The following is a 24,870-nucleotide window of genomic DNA, read 5'->3' as shown; positions in this document are numbered from 1 at the left end:
GCTTTAAAGCTTACAAAATAATTATTAATAAATAATAAAAAAAACCAACAACATTTCTATATAAATATATACGCGAACAAGTGTCTTATTAAATAGTTAAATAGTATACAACAATAAAACAACATTAACCACAAAAAATATTAAAGAAGCTGAAGAAGAAGAAGCATACAACACACACAGAAGTTTTAGTACCTACAGGCCTGAAGACAACGTTAGAACTATATATACACACAGCAAATATATATATATAAATATATATATATATATATATACAATACATATATACATATATATATCTATATATAGTGAAATAGATATTGGCAAGAGCAGAGCAAAAACAGCGCTAAAAACACGCCCCCTGCCCCCCCACTGTGATATTAGTAATTTCACATATAAAACAAAAACAGAAACAAAAAACAACAAACACAACAACAACAAAAAGAAAAGGAAACTCTTCAAAGTGCAATAAATGTAAACCAGAAAATAATACAAAAAAAAAAAAGAAGAAAGATTCCAAATTGTAATACACTCCCCCCAAAATCCCCCCCTCTGGTTGCGGGCAAGAAAAAAATCGACGCAACAAAATTTAAGTGCAGCTCTACAAAAAATTCAAATTGCAATAAAGATATTAAGAAAAAAAAAGAAAAAAGCGTTTGTTTAAAAAAATAAAAATAAAACAAATCAATTGCTGCAACAATTGTATTTAGAATATTACAATTAAGTTAACAGCACACCAACACACACACACCAGCAAGTACACACACACACACACACACACACACAACACTGGCTATGTAGTGGCTCGCAAGTGAGTTTTTGGCGTGTGTGTGTGTGAGAGTGGGTTTCTTCAACATTTACACTAATTACAAAATTGAACAATAAATATAATAAGCCACAAAAAAAAAAAACAAAAAAAAACAACAACAAAAACAATCAACAATCGTAAAGTTTTGGGTGGCGAGCGCTTCGACCTGTTTTAATTATGTATACGCAACGTATGTTTGACATGTGGAGCAGCGTCACTTCAAAACTGGAAGCACACGCCAATAACCTGGGTCAAAGCAACGTCCAATCGCCTGCGGCACAAAACAATTCAAGCGGTTCAATCAAAGGTAATAATAATGCTCCTCCCCACATGATAACCCTAACACACACATCAATACATCGATATGCATTGCATAAAAAATGCTATTTATAATTAATATTAAATTTAAGCGATCTGTTTTTTTTTCCCCACTTCAACTCTTAAGCATTGCTTTGAATAAACTGTACTTGTATGTTGTAAGCAGCTCTTTCCAAGGGTGCAGCTCATTAATTGTATAATAATATATTAATAATATATTTTATTTAGCCAAAAAATACACAAAAAGTACAAATTAAATAAAAAAATTTAATTTAAAAAAAAGGAAAAATATATGGCATTTCCGAGGGGTTTTGAATTGCAAAATCAATTCAATATTGAACCGGATTCGAAACATTTCAGTAGATATCAAACGTGTGAAGGAAGGAGGTATAAAGAAAAAATTAATAAAATAAAATGGTGACATTTTTATACATATTAAGGATGACTCACTTAAATGACACTTGACCTGAGCGAATTAATTTTCTGTTTAAATTATAACTATAATAATTATTGTAGTTATTTATTTGAAATTATAGAACAAATATCAGCAAACACAAAACAAGTTACAATTCGAATCGTAATCTGAAATAAACCGGAAACTGTCATTTTTCTTTTGAAAACTCAAAGAACTTAATGCAACAAGTCGGAAATAAACTAAGTCTTGAACCAAAATTCTGCTTGAAGTATGCCAAAAATAGGTTCCCAAAATGAACCCAAGGAAAGTTCTGCGAAGCAAATAGCTAGCCAAATTTGATAGACTTTGTTGACTATTTAAATGGTTTCTTATATTCATTATATATATATATAAATATTTATTATATGCGTAAATAATATTAATTTAAATATATATATTAATTATAATTTTGAGTGGTCATTTTATGTTTTTAAAATGTTTTTAAGCAACTGAAATACTTAATTGAAGTTTCCAATTCCTTAGCTGAATACCTTAGCCCTGACTTATTAAAAATTAAGAATTGGTTTACTTTTAATTGCAGAAACAAATCAGTGAAGCTGCTTTTTGACACTTTTATAAGTTAGTTAGTCAGTTGGTCTGTCAGTTAGTCGGTTAGGTGGTCGCTGGGTTTGTGTGGCTTGTTGGTTGGCTGGCTGGCTTGGTCAGCTTGGTCAGCTTGGTTAGCTGATTGGCCAGTGGCGAAGTAAATTAAGCTGCTGCCGCGTCCGCTGTTGGCAGTGAAAGTCACTTGAGACTGAGACTTGGCGAGTTGAGTTTCTCAAGCGGAATTATTGTAGGGAAATCCATGAAATTCGTAAATGAAGAAAGACGCAACACAGCAACAGCAACAGCAACAGTAACAGCAACAGCAACATATATTCATTACGAAACACAAGCTATCTCTCTCTCTGTTTTTTTCCTCTCTCTTTCTCTCTCTCTCCATATATCTCCTTCTCTGTTTGTATGTGTTTGCATTAACAATTAAACTAATTCGACATGGCAATCAATTTGCTGACTAGTCACCTCACCAATAAGCCTACAATAAAAGACACCCTTTTCACATAGCTGAATCACACACAAACACACACACACACGCACATGATTACATTTGTAATACACACACACACACACACAAACAGTTAAAGCAACTTGCAAATTAAAATTCGCGAACCAACAATAAAAAGCGATATTGTAATGCCAAAAAATGTGTTTTTCTTTCTTTTTAATTTTTTTGGCTGCAAATAAATTTATATAAATATATGAATTGGTATAATATATATATATATATAAACAATTTTAATGGCTACGTATTGTGTGCGTGTGTGTTTGTATTTAAAATATAAAAAAAGTTGGCAGTTTTTCTTTTTCTTTATTTGGTTGATGTTTTTATTGTATTGTATTTTACACGATGCTTTCGATTGCGTTGGCAAATTGAGTTTATTTTTAGCTCAATGCTTATAATGCCCAATATCTATATATGATTACATATGTATGTGCGTATATATAATATTCAATATTGTATAAGAATTAGTGCAATTATTGCAGAAACTAATGCCAACAAACACCTCCTCAGCTCGACTCAACCCGACTCGACTCGGTTTGCTTCGCCGTTCGCTCTTATCTGCTTTGGGGCCAGAACTTTGCGTTCTTTGACCTCTTGACGGGGTCAGCGGCCCAAAATGAATAATGAGCATTTGTCAGGCTTTTCGCTTTCGTTGGTTAATGTGTATTTTTTTTCTTTTTTTTTCGGATTGGGCATATCAACGCCAGGACGCCAGTCATAAATCTTAATCGTCAGACCTCAATCTCGGTGGGTGTTTAACGAGTGAAAAACCTTTAGTCCGGGAAATGGCCAAGAAATGAGCATTTCAACCCCGTTTCCCACACCCCAAATCCAAACTCTAAGTCAATCAAAGCACTAATGTTGCGTGCGCTGACCCCAACAACAACTGTTATTAGCCATTTTGATGTCCTTATTTAAAAGCGTGTACCAGCTACAAAACACATCAAAAAACACGTTCCATAGAGTTAATTTTAGCTGGTCACATTTTAACACCTGAAAAATATACCCAATTTAAATGTAGTTCCTATTTATTTTCAGACACTTTTCTCATTTTTAGTGATTATATTTACATGGGATATTGAACGTTTATATAGAATATGAACAGCAACTTCCTTAAAGTTAATTTTAACTAAACAAAAAGGGTACCCAGTATTTTATCTATTTAATGTGGACTAGAAATTTTTTTTAAAAAAAATATTAATTAGAATTAAAGCTACACATTAAAATAAAAAGGTAGAAATTAAATTAAAAAAACAATTTTTAATTAAAAAGAAAACAAAATAAATATGAAATATTTAAAAAAAAACTTTTAAGTGTTGCTCTTATTTATATTGCAAAACTTTTCCTTGATTAAATTTACATGTGTTATTTAATATCTTTCTGGAAATTCTGGAATATCTTGATTCTATTATTATTTTTTTTTATTAAATTTTTTATCAAATATTTTGGGGGTGTGTTAATCTTATATAATTTATCCTTTGTTTATTCTTATTTCCTCAATTTTGGGCTTATACAAATTTTATTTACATATTAATGTTTGACTCTCAGTTAGTAGTAGAAATACTTTATATATATATATAAGTAGATTCAGATTATATAGTAATGCAACCAAATGTATATATTTATAGATGCTTCCCAAAGATAGTCAGTAAACAATAATATTATATTATTTAATTATATTTCTCTAAATATCTGTTATTTTATTAAATCTTTTCAAAACATCGATACGAAATTCGATAAAAAAAAATGTATTCGTGTCGAATTTCTAACATTTGCAACATACTCAATGAATTCACAAATGTTGATAATGGATTTCGGCTATAATTATTATAGTCTCTGAGACAATCAGACAGTCGAACGGAATTATCGTTTCAGAATATTATCAGTCTATAAATAGACTTTAATATTGTGTAATATAATTCTGATAAACTTAGATTATTTTGCCAGTCATGAAGTTTTTCTTGATTTCTTTCTGAACTATATTTCTATTTGTATTATTTCTGTTTGCAAACAATTTTCTAATATTTGTTCTGAAGTAGCCGTCGTTTTTTTCTGAAGTGTATTTTAGTGTTGTTAATGGAAAATGAGAGCTTTTCTGTGACTTGTTTTCACTTCGTTCCCAACCCCAAAAATGTCGAGCGACTAAAAGCCACCAAAAACCCGACACTAAAACTGTTTTTAGCTGCTGCTGCTGCTGCCGCTGCCGCTGCTGCTGCTGCTGCTGCCGCTGCCGCTGCTGCTGCTGCTGCTGCTGCTGCGTGAGTTGCGTGTGCACACGACTTGATGGTAGGGTTGACGAGGGACGAGGGTCGGGTGGGGGATACAAGCTAGGGCAGTGGTAGGAGCTCTGGCAGCAATGGGGTGCGGTGGGGTGTTGGGCGCCCTGCAGCAGCGCATGTACAACTCATCGAAATATGTATGTATGCAATTTGCGTTTATGACTTCCGCGACAGCAGCCGCAACAACAAAAGTGCTGGCAACTTTGTTTTATTGAAATTTTCACTTCGAGTTGTCTCGAGTTTTGCCAAAAAAAAAAAAAAAAAAAAAAAGCAACAGGCAACTCGTCGCTCGGCATTTGGCACTCGGTACTTCATAAAAAGTTAAAAAAAAATAAAAAATAAAAAAAACGCGACGACAATAAAATGTGAAACAGAAACAGAAAACAGATAGTACGGTACAAAGTGAAAGAAATGCGGCGTAAACAGAAAGCGGCCAAAAATTTAACAAAATACAACAAAAAAAAAAAATTATACAAAAAAAGCGAAAGACTCGTTGTCGAAAGTGGCTGGCGATCGCACGTTTCCAGCCCCCCCGCCCCGCAGGGGCTGCCAGCAGGCCCTTGCAGCAAAAAGAAAAAAAGAAGAGAAAAATAAAATATTAAAAGAGCGAAAAACAAAAAAAAAGTCAGTTGTCGTTCAACGTTTTTCTTGTTGTTGACTGCGCTGCGTTTGCTCTTTGCTGCTGTTGTTGCTGTTGCTGTTGTTGCTGATTGTGTAGTCTAGGCACACACACAGACATATACAGACACAGCCTGCAGGTCGTTCCCTGCCACCCACTTCTTCCCTGCATTCATAAAATCTACGCGCGATAGTGCGAACGCCTCACACCAAACTATAAAGCAGTTCTCTCCCCCTCCCTCTCTCCCGCTCTCTGTCTCTCTCTCTCTCTCTTTCTCGCTCTGTTGCTTTGTGTGTAGTGAGCTTCGACAAGCAACGGCACAATACACAATCATCATCAACGTCAACATAGTAAAAGTCTAAAATCGACAAAAAATTTAATTTTCGGCGGTCATTCACCCGAAAAGATCCACACACACACACACACAGACACACGCACATAGAAGCACACACACACAGAGACACAGACACAGAGACACGAAAAGCACACAGACAGCCGTCTCTCGCTCAGAGAGTGCGTGAGTTGCGTGAGTGCGTGCACGTATCTATGTGTGTGTGTGTGTGTGTGAGTGCGTGAGTGAGTGTGCATGTGTGCGCGTGTGTGTGTGTTTGTGGTGAGCGTCTCTCGTTGTTATACGGGAGCGTTGACGCGTCGACGTCATCGCAACGCATATTACAACATGCGAGCGGTCGGCTGAGGGGGTGGCTCGTGGGCGGCATCGGCGGTGTGTTGGGGGAGCTGCAGCAATCGAATTCGCTTTCACACACACACACAAATACACACACACACACATAGACAAGGCGATGCTTTCTATGGCTTGACGACGCCTCCGCCAGCGGCAGCCGCAGCTCAAATTATTATTTACGCATGAATTTATAGAGAGCGAGCGAGAGAGAGAGAGAGAGAGCGAGTGAAAGAGCTTTGTTGCAAGACAAAGAGCGAGACAGTCGCAGAGCGAGAGAGTTTTATTTATTGGCTTACAGGGCTTCTGCAATAGGCGCAGAACTCTCAAATACACTGCGTAAAATTGGCGAGATTTAATCTATGAGAATTGATAAACATTTCATCAAAGTTGCACACTAAAGTCTAAAGAAAGTGCGCTGAGTCAACTCTAAAATAAATAATACAAAGAAATTAATAATAATAAAACAACAGTAAAATACAAAATAAAAAGAAATAATAATTAATAAATCAATTTAACTAAAAGTAGTGCAACAACTTTTCCCTTAATTTAATATATTTGACGCACATAGTTCAAGAACCAAGTAAATATGCAGTTAGAATATTATTTAAATATCATTTAAAAAAGGAAATAAATTAAATAAATAAAATTAAATAAAATAATAATAAATAATTTAATCAAATTTCTCCTTTCTAATAAATTTAACAAATATGAGCAATAATAAAAATAAAGTTGATAGAAATCTATTGAAAATATTATAAAATAATATGATTAAAAATAATAAAAATAGAATTGAAAAACATGAAACTAATCAGAATCTGCTTGAAATATATATCACCAAAATATAAATTTGCACTCCTTGTTCAATAAGAATCGAATAAGTCAGCAGATTTTGAATATCAACATTTATTTAAAAATTCCAAATTTTCCCGAAGAGTTTCAATTCAGTTAACTTTATGAGCACAATTTGCTATATTATTTAATATTGCATATGAATATAAATTTCTTGAATAAGAGTAAATTATCAGCACAATTTCTTGCAGTGTACTTGTGCCATTGTTTGCTTTTGGCGTTTGACAATTATTGCGTAAATTTTCTCTTGCGCTTTTAATTGTTTAACAAAAAGCTTTAGCAGCCACTTGACTTTACCGTTCGCCTTTTGGCCAACATTCGCTGGCCGTTAAGCGGCTAATTTGATTTTCATTAAGACGCCATAGGCACAAATGCCAAAAGTATTTGGAGGGAAGGCAGCGAATCGCTGGAATCCGTTCGCAAATGGAACAAGTGCGAATTGCCATTATTCTGACAGCTGCTTGTAATGTGTTCCATGTGCTACTGGGGAAACTGTGAAAACAGCGAAAATTCTGCTCCACGCTCCCTCATAAAACATAAACATAAATATATCTATTTTGTTCTTATTGGCATGGAATTTCCAAGTAATATATGGCACAGGCAAATATTCTTTAAAAAGTTCGACTTGTTTGCCGACAAATAGAGCGATTTTGTTGCTGTTGTTGTTGCTGTTGCTGTTGCTGTTTATTGTTTCTGCTTGAGTTCATTAGCTTTTGTCCCACAAACTATTGAGAAACCACATTTGTTTTTATGCCCACTAATAATGGATTATTGAGAAGTTGTACAACTGTACATATATCTATAATGATCATCATAAATATCAGGAATATATATGCTTTATGGAGTCGGAAATGTTTCCTCTTCTTGTCGACTAAAGGAACATTCATTTTCTTTATTTGATTTATTTATTTAATATAAACTAAAAACAGTCAAAAAAAAATAAAAATAAAAATTCTTAAAAATAAATATCAGATTTAAAATTAAAGAAAAAAATTAATTAATTATTACAATTAAAAACGTATAATTTTAAATGAAAAAAGATAATGGATAATCTAAATAATAATAATATTATTTATATTTAAAATTACAGTTAATAAATAATAATAAATAAATTATAAGAATTAAATATTTAACTAAAATACAACATAAATAAATATTAAAAAAAATATACAACAGCTGAAATGTATATTTAAGCAGTTAAAGTATATAATAAGTACTAAATAACATAAAAAATGGTGAGATTTTAGTAGGTGAGTAATAGGGAAAGTAAAAGATTGAATGGGGAAATTTTTACTGCAGAAGATGAAGACTAGGAGAGCAAATAAAGAAGATATAGAATTGTTGGTAGCCATAATTACATATATTCTGGCATGGAAAACTAGTTGATGCATTTAAATAAAGTCAAAGCATTATTTTATTTGTAAATAAAACAAAAATATTCGATTAAATACAAACTTGCGCAATATACTTCGATATATATACTTGCAAAGACATTTATGCCAATTACGCTGGAAGCAACACATTCAAATTCGAAAATATTCACTGTGTATGAATTGATAGAAATGTGTTAGATTTCAGTGTGAAAAGTTCATTGAACCTATGGAAATATTTGTCTAATGCCTCGTTACACTTGTCGTAAAGATAAGCAGCCGCAGACATATTGAAGTTACTTTTGTATACTTAACTAAGTACACGCCTAACAATGTGTGGAGTTATCTGTTCTATTACTCACTCATTGGATAGACTTTGGCATAAAGATAGATTTAGGCAGTTTGATAGATCCACACAATGCTTGTTTCAAAATGTTCTAATGTTCTCAGTTATAATTAGAAATACAATACTCGATTGATAATATCAATGATTTTCATTGAAATGGCGACTCGGTTCGATCTTTGAGTGTCTCAGACTTTGTTTAATGATAAGGACAGAGGCGCACTCTGAAGGATTGTCAATTATAGTTATCTGCTCGGACGATAGTTGTTTTTCTTTGGATTACAATATATATATAATTATATATTGAAAAAAAGAGCAAGTACTTAGTTTATTAGAGATAAGCTAACCACAAATGTGTGTCATAAGGCCACAACTTCAATGCTACATAGCTGAGACAAGAAAAGAATTGAGAGTCGAGTGATTAAAGCATTTCTCGTTAATACTTCAAGTCGCAGCATGAGCAATAAGACGACCTTTAATCAGCTATGTGCACCCTCTATAAATAATTGCTTGTATACGAAACTTTATAAATTATATTTGTTTTACAAATTTATGAAACGTTTGCGTAAAGAATGCAAATGAGCATCGACAGAGAGTATTCATGAGAGAAAAGATAAGTCTTTGAAAGCTTTTGTGGAAAAATAAGAACCAATTTGAAAAAGCGCACTAAAATATACGTAAATGCAGCCAGTGAAACGTTAAAGAATGACAGTCGAGATAAACAACAAAAAGTAATTAAAATACATTTGTAGCACTTTTAATAATGAAATTGCTCTATCCAAATAATTCATAAATAATAAACTTTGAAAATGCTAGAGAACAAAAATAAAAACACTTAAAAACAAGCTATGAAATTCATATATGTATGTGCAATAATGCTGTTCTAGCAATTATCTGGCCAGACAAAATGCAATGCATCAGTGGCCCCCACGAGGCCGCACATAGTGCAACACAGCAGCAGGCAGCAGGCAGCAGGCAGCAGCAGCAGCAGCAGCCGCACCACCACAGAAGCACCACAGAACCGCCAGAGAACCACAGTCGCAGCTGCTGCGTATCTTATCTATGCAACTCTCGCATGGTATTCAATGTGCGTGAGTTTGTCACACACACACACACACACACACTCACATACCTATAGATGCGTGTATGCGTGGCAAATAAAAGATTGCATGTGCCCCACAATGCAGCCATGGCCTGCACAGCCACCCAGTTGGAGCAGACTTTCCAGACGAAATTCTCGTTATAAATAAGCTGCCATAACAGGAGTTTCTGCTTCTTCTTATATTCTTTGAATATTTTCCAAACAGGTGTTAAGTTTGCTACTAAATGATGAGTGAAGAGCTGCAGTAACTGTATCAAACTGAGCAAGAGAATTAAAACTTTTGGAATTAGAGACACTCAGCAAAAAGTTGAGCTTCAATTTAGAGAATCGACCTGAAAATTGGCATAATTATCTGATGTTTTTTTTAACAATTTCTACAACATTAACAAATTTATTTATAAATTATTATTTGTTGAAAAAATACTTTCTAAAATCCAGAAAGAAGTTATAAATTTGTTCCTTACAAGCTCTCAAAAATGTTTGAAAACCTTAATTTTATGATAAATATAAATTACAAAAAAGAATTTTATGCACACATCTAAATAATATCAAAATTAGACGTATTTATTCAAATTTTAAACAAAAGGAAATAATACTTTCTGAATAATAAGATATGTTACCCATTACAATTTACTATTTCTACTAATTTTTTTGCTGAGTGTACTTGCTTAGGCTTATAAGATATGAAGCAACAAAGCAGAACAGGTGGTTTAGGAAGCAAAATCTTTGTTTTTTAATGGTTGGTTAGCCTTCTTAGGGCTTCGACTTGTCTGCATACTTCTTAGGCAAATGATCTTGTCATGTCTTGTATTTGAAATTATTTATGTATGTATAGAATATTTGTATTATGTTGCAAGCAAAAAGAAAAACAAATCTTGAATTTTGTAAGTGCAACACATGCCGCTGAGTCCGACTGGGTAAAGCGAGTCGCGCCAAATGCATAGACGAATATATTTGTTGGAGCTGCGAGTGTAAAGTGTGTGCATGTGTGTGTTTGTGTGAATGCATATATATACATATATATATATATATATATATATATAATAATATATATATATACATATTTAGTTGTTTGTGTGCGCTGCACACACAAAAATGCAACTCGCCGACAAGTTAGAGGCGAACGAGCGCCGCCAACAAATGCGAAAAACTGGGACAAAGTTGAACAGACGAGCCAAGGACGGATATTAGTGCGCACAGTTGCATGATGGAAGCGATGGCAGCAACAACAACAACAGCAACAATAACAGCAACAACAACAACAAGAGCAGTGGAAAAACAAAATGAATGCCTTTTAGTTTGGTGTGTTTTATAGACGCAGTAGTTGTTTTTGTTTATGTTGTTCTTGTTGTTTTTGTTGTTGTTGTTGGCTGCGACTGCTGCATACAAATACACACACATATATACATATGCATGTTGTACATAAACATACATACATATACATATATATATATATTCTGTAGCTTTTTGGGCTATGCTCGACTCGATTTTTGTGATTACAATTTGCATGCAACGTTAGCGGCGACGCCGGCGTCGTTCAACGGGGCGGATGAGAGACCAGAATTTTTGGCCTGTTACTGTTACAACAACAACAACAATTGATGCTGCCTCAGCTGTCTGTGCTGCTGCTGCTGCCAGTTGTGGCATTCATTGTTATGGCAGCTTGGAAAAATTGCGCATACGCCGCGTTGTTCCTACATTTGTTTTGTCTGTTAAAAAACACACAGCGAAGAGAAGAGCAGTAGAACAAATAATAAAAAAAAAAAATACAGCAAAAAAACAACAAAAATCTCCATCAATTAGGCGCTGGACGGAAAAACTCGTTTTTCCACTTTGCAGCGCTGCACATTGAATTTTCTATAAGAATTTTTCGCAAAGAGACAAACAACAAGTTATTTAGTCAGTTACTCAGTTAGTTAGTTAGTCAAAGCTGTTAGCAGTTAGCTGGCTTGCAACTTCACCAAAATGCAAAAAAAAAAAAAAAGAACAAGAACCAAAAAATCTTGTTTGCGTTTTTGGCCACAAAACACACAAAAAAAAAAAAAAAAAAGAGACAACACTTAAATACCATAAATAATTGGCTATTTAAGTGCGAATGTTGTTGTTATTGATGTTGTTGCAAGTTGCGCAAAAGAAACGCCAAAAAGTGTCAACTTACCTGGCTTTGTGTGTGGCTTTTGAGGTTGTCAAGGTATTTTTTTGAGTGTTTTTTTTGTTTTTTTTTAACTCGAGTTCAGTTTCATTTATGTCGACGCTTTTGCATTTGAAGCCGTGCATAAATAATGCCAACTATTTTTTTATTTATTTTATTTTTTTTCGGTGTACACACACACATATGCATGCACAATAATATTCGCACACACACACACACACACACTTAGACATGGGCATAGCTTTGGGCTTCTGCACTTTGTACTTTGCTAAGCTGGTGCCATTGTTTCACTCGCTTTGCATTAGAATAGCTCTAGCTCTATGGTTTTTCCAGTTTTTCTTTATTTCTTTTTTATTTTTTTTTGGTTTTTGTAATACTCCTCTTTATAGGGGCTGACAACTACAAGTGTACAAATGTTCGTATGCGGTTATGTACAGCTTTCAATGATGTCATGTGTGTATGTAGCTGGAAAAGCCTTCAAGAATTTCCATGGGGAATTTCAATTGCAAGCCGAAAAGTGCCGCTAAATGTGTACAGCAATTTAAAGTGTCCCCCCGACTGGGAGATGCGCTGTACGCAATTATTTACTATCATTAAATTGTACCTGTAAAAATCTTCAAGAATTTCCCAAAAAAAATTAAAAATTTAATCAAATAAAAGTCAGTTGTGGCTTGAGCAAAACAGATTAAAAAATAAAACTAAAATCCAGTTAAGGTCACCAAACAGTCTCAACTTCTCATGGTCTCTCAAGGCCTTTTTCCACACAGACAGCCAGATATGGATATTTTGAGTCGGCTTTTGATGCTGGTCAAGAATATATATGTACATTTTATGAAGCCGAAGATGCTTTCTTATAACTGACACATACATTTACACAACTCCATGAAGATCGAGAATAACCCAAAAAAGGAGACTTTTGACTTGTTCTTATAATATTTAATTTGAGTATAAACATAAACCAGTTTAGCAACAGTTTAGCGAACAACAACAAATAACTAATTGTGTAAATGGAGAAATAATTGAAACATGTTTTGTGTATTTTCTGAGTTTTGCATCTGTGTAAATAAACCTATAAATATTGCAACATATGCGTTATAGACTTGATGCAATTTATGTTCTTCGGACCAAAATGAAACTCAAAAGTAATGAAATGGGCCACAGACGTTCATATTTACTTAGTTATTTACTGGAAAATAATAAAGATCGCAGCAGAGGAAGAGAATTCATGAAGAATTCATAAGAAAAATGTAGTCAAGTCCAGAAAATACCAAATTCCTTGGGGAGTACGAAAGCATATAGTAAATGTAATTCGATTGTGCTGAAAAATACAAGTTGAAATTGTAAAATAAAAATAAAAATAAAATAAGCATATGAATTTCTTGGAAGTGAATCATGTGACGAAAATGTTTCTCAACTCAAACACACACACACATACACAGTTTTCTCAGTTTTCATTGTCACGTGCGGCGTATACGTGATTTTTCGTTCAAGTAGCAATTTAACAATGAGCATACGTCATGTGGTACACTCATCATCTTCCCATTAAATAAACAAAATAAATCAAAATGTTGCTATTTTAAGCCTTAAGCCAGGCAGCAGAGAACAGTTAAAATCTGTATTTTAAAATACCCAAAAAATAAATAATCAAAAAAAAAATTGTGTGTGTATTTGGTTAAAAAGATCAGTTAAGAAGCCGCATTACAAATTACATCATTTGTGAAATTTTGCGATTGCGTTCTTCGCTTTCATTGTGCTGACGGCTGTTGCGGGAATTTCGTGGGTCAATCAACTTTTGCCCAAAAGAACATAAATATATATTGCTGTGTGTGTGTGTGTGTGTGTGAGCCAGATCTTTGTTGCCAACAAAAGCAACTGACAATGGCACGTAGCGGGCAGCACACACACACAAGCACACGGATAGTGAGTGAGAGGGGGGAGGAGGGTTGGGGAGAACAGTGCGAAATGTAAACATTACAAAAATGCCTGCGTTGGTCAGCGACGTCGCTGCGCTGCCGCTGCCAGAAAAAGAGAAAAAAGGCCAATGACTGGCAAAGCACCGTTAGGCCTGTGACTTTGGCATAACTGCGCGTAAATTAAAATTATATTATTATAATGTTGCTGCTGATTATTATTACTGTATTAAGAATTCGCAGCGAGGCAGCGTGAATGAATTTGCTGCTCTTTACAAATTCTAACGGCGTCTTCCTCAACTACACACACACACACACATGTAAATATGCAAATGGATGTGAGCAAAAAGAAAGCGCCAACATTACGTAGCCATGCCAACAAAAAACAACAACAACAACAGCAACAACAACATGCTAATGCCGCTCTCTAACGGCATTTATTTTGTATACATGTATTTGTATTGGTTTCCGTCAGCCGGCTTGGTCTGCTTGGTCTGCCCGCCTCTCCCTCTCCCTTTTCACTTGTGAAAGCTGCGCTGGCAAACGAGTTTTTCATTAAAATTTTTTCATTTTTTTCTTTTTGTTTTTGTATTTAACGTGTGCACGTTAAGTTGGGCGCAAAGAACCAAGCACGCAGTGAGAAGGAAAGAGCGTACTAAACTTGCTCTATGCATCGTGAAAGAGAGAGAGCGCGCGCTTAAGAGAGCAACCAAAAGCTGTCTGTCTGCCTGTGTGTGTGTGCGTGTGTTAGTAAAGTTGTGAGTTGGCGCTGTTTTATTATTATTATGAGCTCACTCTCCACACACACACACACGCTGTCCGTTCTCTCTCTCTCTCTCTCTCTCAGCAGCAGTTCAGCCAGCAGGCAGGCAGGCGAGCGGTGCATTGACCCCACAGCTCGCTGACCCACTTACGAAGTTGCTTTGCGAATGCGAATGTTGCGCTCGTGCCGCGCCACCCGAACGAATTTGCTTCGTGACAACTTGTGCAATAGGCAGCAGCAGCAGCAGCAGCAGCAAAAACAACATCAACAGCGACTGCGACTGCGACTGCGACTTCTTTTGACGCTGCGGTTCCGTTGCTCTTGCTCTATCTCCGCTGCGCTGCTCGGCTCTGTCTGACTTACTGATATTATGTAGTTTTGTATTGATGTTGCTGCTGCTGCTGTTGTTGTTGTTCTTGTTTTGTTTGCATTATTTTATTTGATGGCGCTCTCGCTGCAGCAGCAGCAGCAGCCGCAGCAGCGAAAACTGCAAATCATATGCAGTTCTACTGTATTTCTTGTTTTTCTTTTTTCTTTTTCTTTTTTTGTGTCTCTTTTGCTGCGCACTTTTTTTCGCACATGTCGCTGCATATTAATTTTCGTTGAATGTTTTTTATTTTTTTTTGTACTTTTTTGTGCCTGCATTTGCAATAAAGAAGAACATATTAATTTTGACTTCTGGTTATTGCTGCACCCAACGCAGGGTGTGGAAGCGGGAGGGGGAGAGGGAGAGGGCAACAAGAAATCCCGCAGGCATGCAAAATAAATTGCATATGCAAAAGTATTTTCGCATTTTCTCGTTTGCCATGTGTCTATGTTTGTGTGTGTGTTTGTTGTTTTTTCCTTTTGCTATTTTTTTCTTTTTCTTTTTTGTGATTTTGTTGCCCATTCAGAATTTTATTTTATTGCAAATCTTTGCACAGCGTTTAAATTATAGTTATGTGCAGCTCGTGGAAAACTTGTTGGCAAATTGCGCTTTGCACTTGCGGCATTTTTTTTTGTTTTACTTTTTTTTATTTTTTGTTTTATGGCAACAGCAGCAGTTAATTAACTGTTACTCGTTTTGCTGCCGCTGCACATGGTGCGTATGCGTTATTTCTGTCTCTTCCCTCTCCGGCGTTTTATGAATATCTGAGTGAATTTCATTGTGAAAAACAGGTAACTGAAATTATCAATGGACTCTTAAGGAGGTTTTTAACGATTGGCGGAGGGTTAGGAAATTGATTGTACAACAAATTTTTGATGTAATTTATAAATATGATGTTTTATCTACAAAAAAAAAAAAAAAATTAAAATAAATTACATATATTTAATCATATCTGCAGATCTTCCTTTCGTAAACCACTGAACCATCTTAAATAATATTAAAATTTGACTGCAATTCTAAAGACAAAAAGCTAATTAAATATTGCTATTAAATATTATTATATTGTATTACATTTATAAATAGGACATAAACTTGAAATTAAATTTTTTAAATAAAATCCCATTTTCGAAATTTAAGAATAGTTCATATAATATACTAATATAATATGTTAATATACATAATTGATATTTTGAACTTTTTGTCGAAACTTTACCTAAATATTTCAATGCGATCTTGTCAAATATGGAATTAACCGACTTATCTACAAATATATGAATAATAATTTATGTAGGCATATCTGGGCAAATATATTTTGCGTGGTGACAAATAATTTTTGGCAAATATTTGTCACATTTGGAAAGTATGTCAACGTGTTATGTGCCTTTTTATTGTTAAACAGTAAATAATATTCTATAAGACAATAACGAAGAACGAATACTCGAATACAAATATGAATATGGGGTTAAGTACTCGTTCCTATTTAATTGTGCAAATATTTGTTAACATCATTTCCCATTGTCTCCTGATATGCACGTGTATATCAACATGTCTACATATTTATGTACATACTCCACATTAGCACATACACACATACATACATACATACATACATACATACATCTGTTCATCAGTGGAATAATTTTTGGGAAGAGCATTTAGCTGTCTAAGTGCGATTCTCTGCATTTTATGGCTGGAGCTTTAAAGCTGTTCCCAATTCGGCCAATAAAAAAAAGACAACAACAACAATCTTTCGCATACTTATGTGCCTGCATAACGGTAAATACACATAGATATGTGCTTGATATGCTCGATATGCAGAAGCGTTCTTCTTATCCGCCTTTAGAAGCACGCATAGACAGCCAAAGCTAAGCCGATAAAGATAAAGATTTACTGTCTCTCTCTTTGTCTATCTCTCTTCGTCTCGTAGGACCTGGCGAAGCATTTCGTAATGCCTGAGAACATTTCAATTTTAAAGCACTTTAAGCGATGCTTACAAGCACACACACACACACACACAAACACACACGAAACTAAATGACAACACACACACACACACACGCACAGCCATATAGTCACAGACCGCCCGCTGGTGACGACACACATTTCAAAACAACAAAAAAAAAACACAAAAACCTTTAAAAAAAACTGTCTGTTGCACTGAGCTGCAATTGCATTTGCATTCAAAGAGAGCGCAAGAGCGAGCAAGCCATGCACTTAAGGGAGCCAGCGCAAGGGAGCAAGTAAGAGCGCGAGCGCGCGCATTTTGTGTGTTAAGAATAAAGAGCGAAACAAAAGAGCAACACTTTCTTTTCAATATGTTTTTGTATTTTCATTCGCATCGCGCACTCACGAGAATGAGTTGTGTCTGCGTGTGTGTGTGTGTGTGTGTTGTATGATTTGTATTATGGTGTGTGATACTGCCGTGTTGGAAAAGTTCATTGACACTTGAAAAACATTTCAGTCATTCATACACACACACACACACTCACACACACAGACGTCTCTTACTTATTCGCTCTGACACTCATCAACTGTCACACATTTCTCCCAATGCAGCAGCAGCAGCAGCAGCAGCAACAAAAGCAGCAGCAAGTGTGGATGTGGATGTGGTGGGTAGATGGTAATCAACGCTGCATGGCCCAGTCTCAGTTGCAGTTGCAGTCTCAGTCCTAGAACCAGTTCTCATTTATGCCACTGCTGCTGTTGCCTCTGCCTCTGCTGCCGCTGCCTCTGCCTCTGCTGCTGCTTGGACTGCAGTTGATCATTGGTTTTCTGTTGCTGTTGTTGTTGTTGTTGTGTGCGTTGCTGCTGCTCTCTTTGTTTGCCGCTAAGAAATTACATCATCATCATCATTATCATCGCTGAAAAGGATTGTTGCACGCTGCGAGGGAATCCCAACAGCTGTCGCTGTCTGTCGCACATTTACTCCCACACACACACACACACACGCACACACACTCACGCACACCCTTCCATTGCACACGCAATCCACTTGAACTGAAGCAGCTTGCCCCATTGTCTAGGCATAAACAAGTGGCCTAAGGTTTTTACGCGTTTTTTTGGCCATCGATACACTCAGCGAAAAAACTGTTGGCGAAGCATGCGCAATAATATTAAGAGCAGCGCTTAATTTAACTATTTGAAAGCGCATTTTTGCCTAGTTTTCCATTTATTTTAGTTTTGTTTTGATTTGGTTTTTGGTTTTTTTTTGCAGTGCATAAATTCCTATTGCGCAATATGTACTTAGTTCTTCAGCGAGTTTGGCATTGTTGAGCCACGACAATGGGCTAACCTACTAAGCCAAAGTAATAATCCTAATGGCGCATTGTTGCAAACTCTGTCTGCCACAAGAACTTTAATTTGCATTACTTTGTATGGGCCAGAATGCCACATGGTTACAGTTAACGGCCTCAGAATTGGCCCAACAATAATAACATTAACCGGCTGGCGGAACAAAACATTTGCCCCCAGCTCAAATCATTTGTAAAATGTAACAACAGCGATTTGAAGACAAGTTCAACTAGTTTACTAATAACTTATTTTAAGAAGCATTTGCAACTAGCTGCAATTTTGATATAGCTTGACTTTATAATTCGACTTGTTTCATGACTTTTACAAGTATTTGTTAGCTGAAAGCTTGAGAAATTTGATTCATTTAAATTCAGATAAAAAATATATAAATTTCAACTTATTTTTATATGTGTACACATAATTATGTTACTTATATTATTATTAAACATTAGTAAATTAAGTTTACACATATAAAAACATTGAATATAGTTTTTAAATTGAAGTAATTTAATTTAAAAAATAATTAACAATTTGAAGAATTGTTTTTAAAAAATATTATATTTATATATTTCTTAATAATTGAAAAAAATTGCTACCCTTTGTTATTTGATATTGCTCAAAATAAGAAGAAGGTTTTGGGTCAGTTTTCATTTTGCAGCGATTTTCTAAATTGCATTTTTTTAGTGTAGCCAAAATAATTTAAGGCGATTGCCTAATTACTTTTTAAATATCTCATTTTATATAGGATCAAGATATTTATCAACTTTTTGTCATGGGATCACTGAGTTAAAATAACTTAAGCTGCTACTGATTAGCATAATTTAATATTTTATTATAGTTGAAGAAAGTTGTATGTAAATGAAGTTGCTGCAAACGGTTTGACAAGAAACCAAAAAAAAAATATTAACAAATTTGATATTTGGAAATTGTTGATTGAAGAATACCAGCAAAAAAAAATATATGAAGCTGTTAATTGTTAGAAATATAATCTTTCACTCAGCAGTTGCCAAATTCAGTGAACCACAGAAGGTCGCTGGCAAACTGAAGCACCTCGGGATCGTCGTGATAGCAGATCCTGGAGTGCATGCCAGTCTCGTTGATGACGCCAATGCGTATCACGCCACCCGTGCTGCAATCATGATGAATGGCCATCAGCACCGCGTTCCGGGCCAGAGTCACGGCTTCGTCCTGATTCATGCCGGGTCGATAATGGGCGGTTAGATAGCCATTCACATGTGTCGAACCGGAGCCGGCAACGCAGCAGGGTTCGCGTACCAGGAGCCCGGTTATGGGCACACCATATACCTGGCCACCCTGCCGCTGATCCCAGCCGGCAACAATCATGCCGGCCAGCATCGTCTTGCGAGCGGCATAGATTCTGTTACGGAATTGCACAGCGGCATCGCGAACCAGCGCCGGCTCGCCCAATGCCAACTCCAGGGAGTACAGCGTGCTGGCCACGTTGTCGGCCAACTCCTGAGTCTGCGCCGCCGCCCCACTGCGACAGCAGTAAATCTTATCCGTGAGCCGTGTCAGCTTATCGGCCACCCGATTCGTGACATAATATTGGCAACTGGTGCGAGAATCTGCGCCGATAACAACGCCCCCATCGAACTCCATGGCCAAAATTGTGGTCTGTGGGCCAATATATTAGCCAATTTAATAGGGTATAGACGGAAACTTACGCCACAGCTAATGCGGTTTTCAGTTTGGCCAAAATCCATTTTATAGTTGTTTGTGAACTTTATTTTAGACAAATAAATGGAAATCAAGTTCAATCTGAAACAAGATTGAGTTTTATTATGTGTAAAGCTAAGATTTAAATCGCAAAGCTAACCTTGAAAATATATATTTTTATGCCAGATACCCATTAAAATATTTATGCCTAATGGGGTTATAGATGCATCTCTCTGTTTGTTACATTCAGTTGCACAAGGTTAGTTTATAGGGTATCTGCCAGCAATCGGAAAAAATCCATATTAAATAATTATATTTCTGAAAACCAGTAAACAACCTAAAATCCTTTAAGAAAAACCATGGTTTTCTTGTGTTTAGCTTAGCTTAAAATTATATAAACAACTTAAAATATTATGAAAAAGAAAAAATAAAAGAAAATATTATATATTTTTTCAGTCATTGTACTTAAATAAAATTCTCCGAAAATTAAAATATTTCTTAATAAAAATCATAATTAAAAAGCCTGTATAACTTGAACAAATATTTTCTTATACATAATTAATAATTAGAAATTATTTTAAGCACAAGAAAACTTCTGTTTTCAGGGCGATTTCTATTCCAGTGAGATTTTCTAAATTTCAGTTTAATATTTTTTAAGTTAAAATTTGGGTAAACGACATCTGCTGGTTGAGTAAAGTGAGCTCAAATTAAATGAGTTTATTCTTGTTCTCACAATCTTAATCTCTTTATTAAATTTAATTCCATTGAATTGACTAAATCGATGACTAATTATATTTAAATTTCATTTTATATTTGCAGCTCAAATTGAAATAATTCCATGCAAAGTCTGTGGCGATAAATCATCGGGCGTGCATTACGGCGTTATCACCTGTGAGGGCTGCAAGGGTTTCTTCCGGAGATCGCAGAGCTCCGTGGTTAACTATCAGTGTCCGCGCAACAAGCAATGCGTGGTGGATCGGGTGAATCGGAATCGCTGTCAATACTGTAGACTGCAAAAGTGCCTAAAATTGGGGATGAGTCGTGATGGTATGATGCAGGCAAACCACAGACAAACAAACAGATCATCATCAAGACACCGATATCAAATCGTATCCTTAAGTTACTCACGATTGCCTTCCCATTTTTCTGTTCTTGTTGCAGCTGTAAAATTCGGCAGAATGTCCAAGAAGCAGCGCGAGAAAGTCGAGGATGAGGTGCGTTTCCATCGCGCTCAGATGCGTGCCCAGAGCGATGCGGCACCGGATAGTTCCGTATACGATACACAGACGCCCTCGAGCAGCGATCAGCTGCAGCACACTAACTACAACAGGTGCAGTATTAATGCATATTTATTTGACTAAAAACCAGCCCAAATATTCGATACTCTACATGTATTTATGGGTCCTTACCCTCCTTACACAGCTACAGCGGCGGCTACTCAAGCAACGAGGTCGGCTACGGCAGTCCCTACGGCTACTCGGCATCGGTGACGCCCCAGCAGACCATGCAATATGATATATCGGCCGACTATGTCGACAGCACCACATACGAGCCGCGCAGTACAATGATCGATCCCGAATTTATTAGTCATGGTATTCACATATCGATCTTCCTTCATCTCAAGAAAGTCTGACTTATATCCATACTCCTCTCTATTCCAGCGGATGGCGATATCAACGATGTGCTGATCAAAACCCTGGCCGAGGCGCATGCAAACACAAATACCAAACTGGAATCTGTGAATGACATGTTCCGAAAGCCTCAGGTGCGTTGGAATTGCCTTCGAAAAGTGTCATTCTCTAGATGAAACCATGCCAAACACTAGAGAAATTGCATTATTATATTCCATAGTCACATTGCAAGTTGGCAACTATCATAATACTATTAATATAGCTTATAGGTAGCCTCTTGATTAATTAAAATCCAAGAGTGTTCATTATTTATTATTTGTGAAGAATGGCAACACCAACCGATAACTCCTATGTACTGCAGAAAATAGTCGAATATATCACATGATTTATTTATAATGTTTCTATCTGATAGACTGTGTTCTGCACAAATAGACAGATAGACAAACAGACAGACTTGGGTATGTCGACTCGGCTTTTAAGGCTGATCAAGAATATGCTGACCTTAGGGAATCAGAGATGTCTTCTTTAATACGTTATATACATCGTGTAAAAATAAAACACACTCATTAATAATTATTAAGGAAAATAGGTTTAGTGGTTTTATAGCATTTCCATGCACCAGCTTAGTTTTGTTACCTCATCAGTACCTGTGTCTGTCATAAGAAATAACATGAAATTTGACTATAAAATTAGAATAAAATCGGGTTCGGGGTATTTCGACTCGAGAACTCTTAAAGATTTAAAGATCGCATAGAAGAAACAATTTAAAATCGCATAGAAGAAACCAATCTAAGGAGTATCTAGCAATTTAAAATGATATTAAATTTTTATTCAAAATCTGTCAGAAATCTTATAGATACAATGAACATTACTGGATTGATTCGACTGCTGTTCATTAATCAATACTCAGAAAAATATGTTTCTTATCTAATTTGTTGCAAATATTTAAAATGTATGTGGAAGCTCCAAAACATGATTTTCTTCAGAAGTTTAACTTTTAAGTATTTAAGTATCTTCGAAATGTTTTGCTAATTTCGTCTCAGAGTAAATGAAAACCGAGCTTAAATTTGACTTAAAATAACAGTTTTAGCAAAACTTTATACATATTTTATTTTAATTAATTTTGTCTACCTATAATCATTCTGTCTAAATGATTTTCACAAGAAATAACAACTCATTTTTTGCATATTTTTATGTATAAGAAACGTATTCCTATAAGAAATGCATTAACATTAATACAATTATAGAATTTAGTAGAAGATTGTATTGCCTCCTAGGGAAACATGTTTTAAGCTCGGCGGACATTGAAGCCCCCAGGAATTAGGGTGGATAGAAGAGCTATACACTGAGAAATCTACATAATTAATCTAACTAGTCGCAGTCAATGAAACACAAGAATAATAGTATTAAAACTTAAACTTAAAGCAACTTAATTTAATTTGTTGTTGAATTTTCTACGACATTCTATATAATATAAATGCCACTCGTAAAATATTCTTCCTAAGGGCTTTTGCTCAAAAATCAAAAGTAAACATTCTCATAAGAATTGTAAATGTTCCTTAAATTTACATACTATTATATTCCTATTATATTTTAACAAAAGAAAGATCAGTATAAACATAATTAAATCATTTATTGTCTTTTGTAGGATCTATCACGTATACTCTATTACAAAAACCTGGGTCAGGAGGAGCTCTGGCTGGATTGCGCCGAGAAGCTGACACAAATGATACAGAATATAATCGAATTTGCAAAGCTAATACCGGGTTTTATGCGCCTCAGTCAGGATGATCAGGTAAGTTACTGATAATGATGGATGACCGGATGAATATGAATTAATTGGGAATTGACTTGCTTGTAGATATTGTTGCTGAAGACGGGCTCATTTGAGCTGGCGATTGTTCGCATGTCCAGATTGCTAGATCTCTCACAGAATGCTGTGCTGTATGGCGATGTGATGCTGCCACAGGAGGCATTCTACACATCCGACTCGGATGAGATGCGTCTGGTGTCGCGCATTTTCCAAACGGCTAAATCCATAGCCGAACTTAAACTGACTGAAACCGAACTGGCGCTTTACCAGAGTCTAGTGCTGCTCTGGCCAGGTGGGATAATCATCCTTATAGTCATCCTTATTTCATTGCTCATTTATTAATTGATCTCAACTTCACATGTAGAACGCAATGGAGTGCGCGGCAATACGGAAATACAGAGGCTTTTTAATCTGAGCATGAATGCAATACGGCAGGAGCTGGAAACGAATCATGCGCCGCTCAAGGGCGATGTGACCGTGCTGGACACGCTCCTCAATAACATACCCAATTTCCGGTATATATGATACATATATATATATATGATAAAATTGATATTAATCTTGACTAACTTTGTACTCTTTAATTTAGCGATATTTCGATTTTGCACATGGAAGCGTTGAGTAAATTTAAGCAACAGCATCCGACTGTTGTATTCCCAGCGCTATACAAGGAGCTATTCTCAATAGATTCACAACAGGATCTTACATAACCAGAGCCGCAATTCATGGATACTTCAACCGGCTCTGTCGCAGATGTTGCTGCCGGCTGTCCGCTGGAGATACTTGCAACAGCAACAGCAACAGCAACAGCAACGGCACCGGCAACGGCAACTGCAGCAACGCCCGAGCAGCAGCTGCAGCTGGAGGACTGAAAGCGGCAACAACAATAACAATAACAACAACATCAGCAACAATAATAAGCAACAAACAACAGAGAAGAGAAGAGAAGAGAAGAGAAAAGAAAAGAGAAATCAACTTTATCATCATTTAAGCTAGCATACAACCAAGGATGTGATCCTGGCCGAGGACTCACTTAAAATTACATAAAGCAAGCAAGCTACAAAAAAGAAAAATATTTCAAAAATATTATATATACTTTTTTCTAGACCAGCAAAACAAAAAACAGGCTAAACAAAAAATACATGAGAAAAACCCGTAAATAAAATATGAGAAGAATACAAATAAAACGTAACTCAGTTAATCTCTCGCTTCATAGACAAAATATACAAACAATTAAAACTAAAATGAAAGAAAAGTGTAATGCATTTTAGCAAAAAGTTTTCAGACTACAAAAAAACAAAAACAAATAACAAAAAAAAAAAATACAAAACAATATACAGCAATATATGAAAAGCAAACACACTCTTCAGTTTAGATTC

General features: G+C 35.6%; 2 protein-coding genes across 3 annotated transcripts; one reads left to right on the top strand and one right to left on the bottom strand.

Annotated features, from left to right (window-relative positions):
* Positions 1–918: 918 nt before the first annotated feature.
* On the top strand, positions 919–24,426 carry LOC6560873 (probable nuclear hormone receptor HR3). 2 transcript variants are annotated; one of them, XM_001987136.3, is made up of 9 exons: positions 919–1,112; positions 20,867–21,094; positions 21,209–21,377; positions 21,470–21,639; positions 21,709–21,812; positions 23,327–23,473; positions 23,540–23,783; positions 23,856–24,006; positions 24,081–24,426. In XM_001987136.3, the coding sequence occupies exons 1-9, from the start codon at positions 983–985 to the stop codon at positions 24,199–24,201; spliced, it is 1,464 nt and encodes a 487-aa protein (XP_001987172.1). In that variant the 5' UTR covers positions 919–982; the 3' UTR covers positions 24,202–24,426. The 2 variants fall into 2 exon arrangements, with proteins under 2 accessions (XP_001987172.1, XP_032591127.1); XM_032735236.2 differs by having other exon boundaries at positions 21,476–21,639; positions 24,081–24,323.
* On the bottom strand, positions 19,184–20,134 carry LOC6561301 (proteasome subunit beta type-6). The gene is made up of 2 exons (XM_001987137.3): positions 20,056–20,134; positions 19,184–20,005 (listed from the first exon to the last, which is right to left on the bottom strand). The coding sequence occupies exons 1-2, from the start codon at positions 20,092–20,094 to the stop codon at positions 19,367–19,369; spliced, it is 678 nt and encodes a 225-aa protein (XP_001987173.1). The 5' UTR covers positions 20,095–20,134; the 3' UTR covers positions 19,184–19,366.
* Positions 24,427–24,870: the final 444 nt, after the last annotated feature.

Source organism: Drosophila grimshawi, unplaced genomic scaffold (genome assembly GCF_018153295.1).
Source record: "Drosophila grimshawi isolate 15287-2541.00 unplaced genomic scaffold, ASM1815329v1 contig_1369, whole genome shotgun sequence".
NCBI classification, from domain to species: Eukaryota; Metazoa; Arthropoda; class Insecta; order Diptera; family Drosophilidae; genus Drosophila; species Drosophila grimshawi.
The sequence above is the reverse complement of the archived record's forward strand: the minus strand, read 5'-3'. Positions and strand labels throughout refer to the sequence as shown.

Excerpts from the sequence above, each read along its gene's own strand:
- LOC6560873 (XM_001987136.3), top strand. The coding sequence starts at position 983 with ATGTATACGCAACGTATGTTTGACATGTGGAGCAGCGTCACTTCAAAA. Across the intron at positions 21,095-21,208 it reads ATTGGGGATGAGTCGTGATG|CTGTAAAATTCGGCAGAATG; the intron begins GTATGATGCAGG and ends TTCTTGTTGCAG. Across the intron at positions 24,007-24,080 it reads AATAACATACCCAATTTCCG|CGATATTTCGATTTTGCACA; the intron begins GTATATATGATA and ends TCTTTAATTTAG.
- LOC6561301 (XM_001987137.3), bottom strand. The coding sequence starts at position 20,094 with ATGGATTTTGGCCAAACTGAAAACCGCATTAGCTGTGGC. Across the intron at positions 20,006-20,055 it reads AAAACCGCATTAGCTGTGGC|ACCACAATTTTGGCCATGGA; the intron begins GTAAGTTTCCGT and ends ATTGGCCCACAG.